This window comes from Lontra canadensis, unplaced genomic scaffold (assembly GCF_010015895.1).
Source record: "Lontra canadensis isolate GAN:19392208 unplaced genomic scaffold, GSC_riverotter_1.0 scaffold37, whole genome shotgun sequence".
Classification (NCBI taxonomy): domain Eukaryota; kingdom Metazoa; phylum Chordata; class Mammalia; order Carnivora; family Mustelidae; genus Lontra; species Lontra canadensis.
In genome coordinates this window covers 1,576,125-1,587,642 of record NW_022631031.1, presented here as the reverse complement: position 1 = coordinate 1,587,642, position 11,518 = coordinate 1,576,125, and the positions used below count along the sequence as shown (strand labels likewise).

General features: G+C 35.2%; 1 protein-coding gene across 2 annotated transcripts in view; it reads left to right on the top strand.

The window, feature by feature from the left end:
* DECR1 (2,4-dienoyl-CoA reductase 1) overlaps nt 1–4,985 on the top strand; it is a 39,701-nt gene extending 34,716 nt beyond the window's left edge. For both annotated transcript variants that reach the window (XM_032869071.1, XM_032869072.1), the window contains exons 7-10: nt 1,093–1,165; nt 3,201–3,347; nt 3,883–3,945; nt 4,045–4,985. In XM_032869071.1, coding sequence (XP_032724962.1) covers nt 1,093–1,165; nt 3,201–3,347; nt 3,883–3,945; nt 4,045–4,104 — 343 coding nt within the window. In that variant the 3' untranslated portion in view covers nt 4,105–4,985. The remainder of the gene's footprint in view (nt 1–1,092; nt 1,166–3,200; nt 3,348–3,882; nt 3,946–4,044) is intronic.
* The last annotated feature ends 6,533 nt before the right edge of the window (nt 4,986–11,518 follow it).

Here is an 11,518-nt window from a genome sequence, read left to right as displayed (position 1 = left end):
TTTCCTTACCCATTTTTCGATTCCTTTCTCCTTCCTTGGTTCCTTCTTTTTTCTGTCTCTCTTTCCTTTCAACGATTTTATCTTCCTCATTTGCATTGTATTTTTTAAAAGTCATTACCTTAAGTCATTTTTTAAAGCTAGACTCAGTGGGTTAAAGCCTCTGCCTTCGGCTCAGGTCATGATCCCAGGGTCCGGGGATCGAGCCCCGCATCAGGCTCTCTCCTCAGCGGGGAGTCTGCTTCCCCCTCTCTCTACCTGCCTCTCTGCCTACTTGTGATCTCTCTCTCTCTGTCAAATGAATAAATAAAATCTTTAAAAAAATAAAATAAAAAAAATAAAGCTAGACTCAGTATATATACACAGAGATGTACATATAACTATAAAGTTGTAGAATGAGTTTAGAAAGTAGAAGTTAGACCTATCAAGTAGGCTTTTAAAACAGATTACTTCAAGTTTCCATGTTTGCTATTATTATGTTTTGCTTCATGACATTTAGTAAGATTTTGTTAGATTCCTATTTCCCTTTGAGTGCAGTGCAGCAATTGTATTAAAGCCTCATTAAACATGGATGTGGTTAATATTTTATAACTATGTAATCCATCTCTTCCTTAAAAGTACTCATGATGTTGCAAACATTATAATTCAATGTACTATATATAGGTAGTACATGTTGCACTGAACTCCAGAAAGTGTGGTGGAGGGTCATGATTCTCTCACCTCTTTATGCTGAATTATGATACTTACTCTAATAATATATTTTGATATTGTACTTAGTTCTAAATATAAGGAGTAGGTAGTACAGCATTGTGATTAAGAACACTAAAATGCAAATGGTAGATATTATAGTGGAGTGATTAAAGGCACAAACCTGGAGGTAGACCACTTGAGGTTTTCACTAGCAATATGACTCAGAGCAAGTGATTTAATCTCTCTGTGCCTCAGTTTCCTTGTCTGTAACATGAGGAATGATAATAGTACCTACTTGTTGGGGTTGTGGTCTCTGGCATATAGTAAACCATGCAGTGAGTCTGGATTATTATTTTTAATATATAGTATAATATTTTAGAATATTAAAATATTTTTAATTTTTAGGTCTCTTGCAGCTGAATGGGGTAAATATGGACTGCGATTTAATGTGATTCAACCAGGGCCTATAAAAACAAAAGTAAGTTTTAGTTTGCCTATTCTCTCCTGTATGATTAAGGAACGAAACGTTGATAGGAATATTCTGACTGTTGTGTGCAGGACTTGTCAGAGATGCCTGACTTTGGAGCCCTGGTGGTAGGGAAGAGGGGTTTGCCATTATCCAGTATAAATGAGGAGGTGCGCAGGAATACAACAGCTGTGTAACTTCTTGACAAGAACTATTTCAACATCTTAATCTGGGATCTTTTGTGCCATCCATTTTGCTATTTCGTCTGATTTGCTTCAGTAATCTGATATTAACCTATATTTCTTAATCCTCACCATATTTTATGACTCTTAACTTTGATTGACATCTCTTTTTTAGTTCATGGAAATGTAAGTATATTTTTATTTTAAGAGATGTTCTGGAAAGTTATCGTAGAGGCTTGGTCTTTCTATAGGTAGCATTTTCTTTGACTCATTTCTGTGCCTTTCATTTGTAAACACTCCATTATGTATGTCATATAACTCCCATGTCTCTCTGATTACAAATCTTTCTGATGGCAGGCATTTCTCCTATAATAAAAAGTGCTTACAGATACTCATTGCGACTCACAATGACCACTAATGCGGTTACGGCCAGAAGGCCCACAGGTTCTGTGTTCTCTCACATTGCCCCAGATAACTTCACTCTCACTCTTTGTTTCTGTGTAAAGCAAGAAGTTACAATCCCAACTGACCTGTAGCTCCAAAGGCCTACGTGAAGTATGATAGCTTGTTCTGATTGTATAAATACATTAGAGAACAGTGCTAAGGAGCATTTTGGATTTTAGGTAGTTCTGGGTACTAAATGTCAATATGGACATGGCTGCATAGTTTATTTAGTTATTCAAAGGGCAGAAAATAGAAAGAAGAACTAGTTGAGTGGATGAAACTTGATTATCATGTTTGACACTCTAGTAATAAAGCATCTAATATAATTAATGGAAAAATAACTCAAAAGCATACATTAAAACACATAATTCTGGACAGCCCTGTGCTGAACACTCTTTGAAGAGAAACCTGGAGTCACAGAAGCTTCTTTTAAGGACCTCAATCCTTAGGAAAGGTCACCTGCATTTTATTTATTTATTTGAAATATATTTTAGTGACTACTATGTGCAAAGGTACTGAGCAAGATACCAAACATTTGTGACAGAGTATTTGCCATCAAGGAGTTTACAGTGTAGCAGTAGAAGTATCAGTTGTACACAAGGAACAAGTGTGTAGCTTTAAAGAGATGAAAAGAAAACAAAGTATAGAAACTCCACAGCAATCCCTACAGAGCCAGAATTGGGACCTGTTGCTGCCCTTTGTCTCTGCTGGGTTATACCTGCCCAGGGATGGCAAAAGGGCTAGAGGGCTCACAAGGAGCCTCCTGAGAGCAACCTTGCTCTGTCACCAGTTTTATTGAAGAAAACTGTCACCTAGACTTCCAGGCACTGATACAGAGAAATTCAGTCTTCTTCTTTTTAAAAAAATCAGTGCCCATGCATACTTCATCCTGGTCTGCACCTTTGCATCATTAGTAGAAGGCAGACATTGGTTGGCAAATTTAGTTACAGGGGTTTTTTTTCCTCTAGGAGCTACTTCAGTTTAATATTCCTACATACTTGTTTTCTTCCTTTCCAGTTATTTTGAGAAGAAAGAAGAAAAGGAATTTCCTTTTAAAGGTTTCCCACTTGAGTCACTCTTCTGTGATTATTCAATCAAACGTAGTACCATGGCATCCGCCACACTAAGCTTGTACAGATTTCAGAGTACTTTCATATACATTTTCTCATTTGATGCTTACAACAGTTTTTCTCCTCACTTTATAGATGGGGGTAAAAAGATTATATTTTCTGCTGATTTTTTTAGGTCAGTATTAGATAAAATGACCTGTTTTGAGCTGAAGTGACTTTGGAAGAATTTGACAAAAGTCTTTGTTGTTTACAAGGCCTGAGGTATAAACAGGCTGCCATAGTAATATTCCATTTTGTGCAAACTAGTTTCTTAAATTCTTTTTAATGCAACCTATTTTCTCACTTTCTAAGGGTGCCTTTAGTCGTCTTGACCCAATGGGAACATTTGAGAAGGAAATGATTGCTAGAATTCCTTGTGGTCGGCTAGGAACTGTGGAAGAACTTGCAAATCTTGCTGCTTACCTTTGCAGTGATTATGCTTCTTGGATTAATGGGGCAGTAAGCATTGTTTTCTCTTGACTTTTTGGGGTGGTGGATTTGGGGTGGGAAGGCTTATTGTGGAACCATTCCTGACAATATTGAATATAAATATGACTTAAAAACAGTGAATCTTGGAACACTGAAAAAATAAAATTAAGTTAAAAAGAAAATATTTATTTAGCTGTAAATAATATTAAAATATTAGATGTTTATAATATTATTCTATAATATATTCTATAATATAAAATAATAGATGTTTAGCCTATAGAGTTTGTACTTTGATAAATTAATTTTATTAAATGCCAATTACTCTGGCAGACATGCCTTTAAGGTGATCTTTAATATTGGGTAGAATTTGAAATTGTTGAGATGGGGGAAAGAGGCTCTAAAATTAGTAAATCAGATTGGGTTTAATCATGACTTTTGTCTTCAAACTTTGGGTTTTGATTGAAAGCGCCAAGGAGATGTTACATCCAGTTAAGAAGGGAAAATGGCTAACTCAGAAACTTTCAAAAGGAGTTAGTTTCAGAGTTTTTGTTATTTTTTTTTTCAGGTCATTAGATTTGATGGTGGAGAGGAAGTATTTATTTCAGGGGAATTCAACAGTCTGAGAAAGGTAATGCCATTTTGTGAATATAATATATTAGCAGCTAAGATAACAAGCTTTAAAAATATGAAAGAACCACATAAAATTGCCTTTTTCTGTTTGTGTTAGGTTACCAACGAGGAGTGGGATACAATAGAAGGACTCATCAGGAAGACAAAAGGCTCCTAAGACCACTCTTGCCTTCATCTCGGTTATGAGGGAAATGCTATAGTTTATGATATTTTGAATTATTTTCAAGTCTAATAAATTGTTAATCAACAAATCAGGACTGAATGTATATCTGTGCCAGGCCAGTGGTAGGTAGATATTGTACATTAACAGATATGTAAGATGGGATATTTTCCCTTCAGAATTTTTTTTAATAATTAAAAAAAAGGCAAGTAAGAGAAGGCTATGGTAGAGGTAAAATGCTTGGAAGTGCAGTGAAAGAAACAGATATTATAGCCTGAAAAAATCAGGAGAATCTTAATGGTTGAAGTAGCATTTGAGTTATGCATTGAACCATGCCTGTGATGATGGGGCCTTAAGAAAAGAAAGTGATGGTATACAGTAAATTTAATGGACTCTGATTTATTGGACTCTGCCTTTCCATTAGATTTCCTTTTCACTGGACTTGTGAATTATCTTCTTTAGATAGCTCAATATTAATTCAAACAAACTTTTTCCAGGACCTATCTTATAGTCTGCCATTTTATTTGGTACTGAGGATACAACATGAACCATCTACAGACTTTGCCTTCTTGAAACATTATCTAGAAGGGTAGAGAGACCTATAAATAATTATTTGTGGATGCAATGTGATAAATATTATTCCAGCAGTGTAAAAGTATGGAGGAGGAAGTAATTCATTCTGTCTCCAAAATGCAGAGAAAATGACACCTAGGAGATAGCATTCCATCTCAGCTTTAAAAGATGACTAGATTTCTCTAGGTAGAAACTATGAACAAGCTTATAAAATATTTTTGTGTGTCATTACATTTCATTTCATAAGTGGTTTGACTAATTTGTCATCCTGAGAATCAAATAATAAACCCACAGTCTCAAATGTATATAGCTGTTATTTTGAGCTTATATTTAAAAAAGTCTATTTTGTTTTCAAAGGAATTACTCGTAAACATGATCTCTATAAACTGTCTCCATTGCTCAAATTACCAAGAGAAGGAACTAACTTCCATCTTAGCTCCTCTGAATAGATCGGTCAAGGAATCTAGTTTTCCTGTTTGAATATATATGCTCTAAGTCCCACATGGAAACACTTACCACAATTCACAGTTAATTGTGTACACAATTTATATTAAATTGTGTACATAAATGGGTAACATTGTAGATTTGGAATAAGTGGCCTTGACATTCTCAATCATACTGAGCTTTTCTTCACACTCTCACAGTGCAGGCACATTTTGCATTTTATCCTTAATGCTAACCCTCATTTTCTTCTTGTCTGCCTACATCTTCTTTTTCAAATTATTAATACCTCTTATAGTGTAGGGGAAAAAAAGATGCCAGTAAGTATATAAATGCGCTTGTATAAGTTTCATTGCTTTTTATTTTCCTCCTTATAAAATTCAGGATTTTAATATCTGCTTCCTGGGGTTCTCATGAGGAATAAGGGAGGTGAAAAAGTGAAAACACTGTAAAATGTAAAATGCACAAATGAAAGGTGGGCCTTTCTGTCATTCTATCCCTTCACTTTAAGACTTGGTTATTATAGAAAACTTGAGAATTGAATAGAAAACATTTAAGACTAACTTCCTAAAGATGTTTCTGTTAATACTTTGGTATATTTATTTTCAGTCTTTGGCTTTTTTATTTAATTTTATACTTTATGAAGGTAATTTGTTTATATAATTTGCACAGAAAGAGCATCACCTTAATTCTCCGAGCTCACTTTCCATATAGTAGGCTTTTCAGCTTTTTTGAGTTCATTTCTGTTTTTTTTTTTCCCCAGAATATACTCTTTCCCTCTACTAAATCTACCCATAAAACCATATCCTTAATTTTGGTTCAATTAATATTCAATGTTTACATTTTTTATAACTTTATATTTTTCCCAGTGTTTTTTCAACTTTCCTCTTTTTTAACAGTTTAGATTGTATGACAAGTCAGATACTGTGTTTTTCATCAATATGTTTTTTTGTATTTCATGGTTTACATGTATCATACTTAATTATTCTCAGAATTAGGTTTTTATTTTCAGTATAATATATTAAAAAACTGTGATGAACATCTTTGGGTGTGAAACCTTTTAGAATTTGGAATTTTTTCCTTGTGACAGATTTCTGGAAGTAATATTATTAATCAAAGTTTATGAAGCTTTTAAAGACCCCTGAAACACAGTTTCAAATTGTTATTCCTAAGATTTATATGGGTTTAGAACACCCTAAGCTGTGTGTGATTGTGTCAGTTTCAACAAATAGCTACCAGCATGGAGTATTCTCATTTTCAAACTATTCACTAATTTCATAAGTAAAAAATGATAGCTTCTCTTCAAGCATGTGTTTATTTACTGGGGCTCTAGAATACTTTTCTATACTTGTGAACTTCCTGTTTGCCTTTTGTACCTATTGGTGTCTTAATTGGGTTTTGTAAAAAAATTTGTCTAAGTTTTTAAACACATTTTTCTTCTATTATTAGAGTTTGCATCATTATTTTTTATATATAATATAGATAATACATATTATATATGATAATATATAATTTTGTGCATATATATGTATATGTATATATATATTTAAAGCTTTATTTATTTAAGAGAGAGAGTGCAAGGGTGAGGGGCAGAGAGAGAGGGAGGGAGAGAGAGAGAGAGAGAGAGAGAGAGAGAAACTTTAGCAGACTTCTGTGCTGAGCATGGAGGTGGATGCAGGACTAGATCCTAGGGCCCTGTGATCAGGACCTGAGCTGAAACCAACAGTGGAATGCTTAACCAACTGCACGAACCAGGTGCCTCCTCATTGTTTTTGTTTTTAAGATTTTATTTATTTATTTGAGAGAGAGAGAGAGAGAAAGCATGAGAAGTGGAGGGTCAGAGTGAGAAGCAGACTCCCTGCTGAGCAGGGAGCCCAATTGAGCAGGGGATCAAGCAGGGACTCGATCCTGGGACTCCAGGATCATGACCTGAGCCAAAGGCTGTCTCCCAACCAACTGAGCTACTGAGGGGCCCCATCATTATTATAGTCTATTACCAATGTTGAATGAGGAAGAAAAGATTGTAAACATGGAAGAGAAGGCCAGAAAAGAGAAATTATGGGAATATCAATTAATTGAAATTTTTAGGAAGTCTGAAAGAGACATTATTGATGAATAGTTACTATATATAATGACCTACCACCTTGGGGCTGTAACCATATCAGTGATTCACCTTAAGAATTATCACTTTGCCATTCCATTTAGTGCCATTTTGAAGGGTCTTGCTTCCAATACTGGAAAAGTTAATATTCAGTAAGTTAAAGGGAGGGCTATTGGTAGCAATATCACCAACCTTACAATCCATATATGAAACCCCTCCAGGAAATGTTTCAAGTATGGAGTAACAGCTGTTGTTACATTGTTCTTGTGGCAAAAACTAAAGCAGCAAGAATTTAAGTGACTTTGAATAATGGAATTTTGGAGCTGGGAAATCTTAGAAGATATGTCTTAACCCCTTCATTTTATAATCGAGGACACTGAGAGTTCAGGGAAGTTATGAACTTGCCTTAGGTCACTCAGTCAAGGTCATTTCCTTCCCAATTTGACTATTTGTTGGGATCATAATTTAAAGCCAAGAGGCAGTAACAGGGTGTCGATGAGATATAGTTCTCTTGCAAAGGCTTTTGAGGGGAAAAGCTTATTTTCTTTTGTTCTTGATCAATTTTGTTATTTTGTTTATTGGACATAAAACTATTAGGCTTTCCTAACTTCATTCTCAACTTCAATCTCTTTAATTTGAATTTCTTCTGACATCTTAAATTTCTTGACTGTGAGGTAAAATAATCCTTATGTTTGAAGACAGAATAAATGGCCCTTAATTATAAAATCTCAATTTACCTTGGCAGTGGAGGAGCTGCCTGCTCTGCCTCAAAACACACTCTCCCCTGAACCCACGCTCTGCTGCAGCAGCTTTCTTTCCATTCCTTGGGGTTGTTTGACCTAGAACCCTTTGCACTAGGTGCTTATTTGTCCTAGGAATGTGCTTTTCCTGATTTTGGGGGGCTGGCTTCTTCAAAGAGGCCTCCCTAAATTCCTGCTCACACACCATTGTTTTTTTAAACCTTTTATTTGATGTAGGATTTCTTAATGCACACAAATCATGAATTATCACAAAATGGATATACTTGTGTAACCACTACCTGGGTAAAAAACAAAACATCACCAGGAATCCAGAAGCCCGACTTCCCTTTTATGAAACTAGTCACTATCTTGACTTCTAACAAAAGAGCTAAGCTACTTTTGTTTATCTATGTAGAATCACACACTTAGTATTCTTCCGTTTCTGGTTTTTACCTGTGTGACAATTGTTGATGTATTCTCCTTGCTATATAACATTCCATTGCATGAATATTCAACAGTTTATATATTAGTTTGGCTCTTGGAGGACATTTGGGTTTCTAGTTTGCAGCTATGCCAAATATGATGCTAGATGCAACTGTAAACCTTCTTTTCTTTTGGTGACTATACAGACCTTTCTCTGTTGGGTTGTTAAAACCTAAAAGTGAAATTGCTGGGTTATAAGGTGTCTGTATATATTCAAATTTGGTAGATACTGCCAAAGACCTTTCCAGAATTATCTCGATTTAACTTTCTACCCAGCAGTAAGAATTTCCACTGTGCTACAACCTCACCAATACTTAGCATTCAAAATCTCTTGAACTTTTCTGATGAGTGCATAGCAGTATCCCATTTGTTTTAATTTGTATTTCTCCTGAGTACTAATAAAGTTGATTGCTTTTATTTATTTTAGCTACTTAGAGGTCTTTTTTTTTAATTTGTAAAATGTCTGTTTAAATTTCTCACATATCTTTAGGGTTGTGCTTTTTAAGATTTATTTTTAGAGTAATGTTTATATATTTCTGGATATGTACCTTTGTCAATTATGTGTTACAAATTGATGCGGGAGGTCATCAAGAGGACATGACCACTGGTTGACCCAAGAGCTGTACCTGCAATCAGAGGTTTCTCACACATCCCGCGTCCTTGGAATATTGGTTCCACGTGTCCTCAGTTTCAGGCTGGAGCGGTTTTCAAGGATGCAGCCTGGAGACTGCAATGCCTTGTTGAAACCACCTGGACCACATACTACATGACTGAAGCTGGTTAAGGCATCTGTATAAGCTTTAAGATTTGGGTGGATGGTATGGGCATTTACTGGTTGTGGGGCTGCCCAGGACCAACCTCCTAAGTAAGTTTCCTTATTAATCTGGTACCTGTAATTTGGAGTGGCCTGCTTCTTCAGTCTCTCATTGCCCTCTAGCTATGGTGAAAAATTTCAGATTTCACCTGGAAAACTCCCAAGATTTTGAGCCAACCCAAATATCTTCTCAGACTCTCATGTTTGATTTTTCACTTTCTTAGTAGTGACTTTTTTGGGAGTACAGTTCTTAAGTTTTTCCAATCTGTTTTTTTCAAAATTAGTTGTTAAGGAATCCAATTTTTCAATCTGTTTTTTTCATTATTGGTTGTTAAGGAAACCTCCTATGCATGAGGAGTGGGAGATATCCTAATAGGTTGTTGTCTGTGTACCTTTTGCATTTGGATTGATAAAACACCTGGAATGAATTTTGTCTGTGATAAGAGATAGGTGCGTATGAGCTATCTTACATTTGTTCTGTCAGAGTCGTTTTCCACTTTTCTGTTTTCTGCTCCAGGAGGCAGGCCTGTCACTTATAGGTAAAGGTGACTGATTTAGCTGAGTTATAAGAATTTCTTTCCCTGACAGTGCTCAGGTGTTAAAGTTTACCATAACAGGCTGGGGGCTGGATTCATGACTATTATTATTGTTGTTATTAGCTTTCTAGGAAGTCCCCCCAGATTATACTCCTATCAGACTTCCTGTGGCTGTTGTTTTTCTTTCTTTCTCGGTGCTACTTATTTTGGTGTACCTGCTCTTTATTTTGGTGTACACTTCATAATGAATAGCCATTTCATCTGTAATGAACAGATGACTGTAGGAAATCTGTATATCCCTCCTATTTCTGTCAAGGAACTCTTTCACCAAGAACTATTTGATCATGTCAGTTGGGCAAAGGACTCCCAAATACTTGGATTTTTTTTGAGATTTCTTTGTAAATCTTGATGTCAGAGGCTCCGTTAAGGCATCCAGTAATCCACTGAATCAGGCAGACTGACATTTATTTCGATTTCTTAGGCCATAATAACTTGAGCATCCTACATTTTCACCTGGATTGATTACCAATTACATGTCAACTGACTTTTTTGAGGTAGAAACAAAAATACAAGAGATTAAAATTATTTTCCTCTTTATTTATTCTTAGTTGTTAAATTCAACCTAAAGTCAGTGCTTCCATGTACACACTAGAAGCAAAGCCAATCTAACACATCATTTGTTAAATTTTATTTTTTGGCAAGTTTCTTTTCTGTTCATCCTTGGGGGAAAGAGATACTTCACTTTTATTTTGTTTGTGATTTCTATGAATTGAGAAAAGTAGCGCTGAATTTATAGAGTTGGGGACATTGAAACTGACCCACAGCCATTAACTCTTTGGCGGTAACTTTATAAATTTCATACAGACACATGTCTCTTAGCTCTTTGCTTCACAATCAAAGTGTCAAATTACCACCCATTACATGTCAAGTGTAACCAGTAACAGGATGTTCTAGCTAGAGATCTATGAAACTGACTTGGATGTAGGTCAAAAGACCATAGAATCTCCCTTGCTAAATAGGTTAAATGATTACATTAGTATTTCTCCTCAGATGTTATTTTTAACTCATTTGAAACTATTTGCGGATAGAAATAGAGCTATCTTGAATGGTGATCGCAATACGAAATATATAGAATTCACAGAATACACAAAATTATTGATGATATAACATTCAACAATCAGGGTGCTATGAATTTTACATTAAAATTTAATTATGTAGTAAAAAATAGAGTTGTTATAGCTAGAAAAAAATATTTTCAGAGGCAGCAGATACCCTTGGTGGAAATGGACAGTCCTACATAGGAAGAAAATCCAGGAAGTATGCAAAGTAGACACCAGGATACTAGGCATATATAATTTAATCAGAGATCACACAATATGACATAGAAACAGCAGTTGACTAGAATAATTATAATCTGCAACACGTGAAAACAGTTTAGAAAATGGATTAAGGTCATACTCTCTGACAGTAGGCTTCCTGGAAATACAGATGTAGAATCAGACAGATTTGTGTCATCTGTGCTATCTTTCCTTGTTATCAGATTAACTTGAACCAATAGCTTGGTATGGATTCAAGCAGTAGACGTGTTGTTGATTAATTAACTAAGTCTTGTCTAGTGAGACTGTTAACCTCATAGAGCCACGAATAACTAACTATTGATTGATATTTTGGTATTTTAGATGCGAAAGCACATTCTTCCTAATAACTGGAAATACAGCTTAAG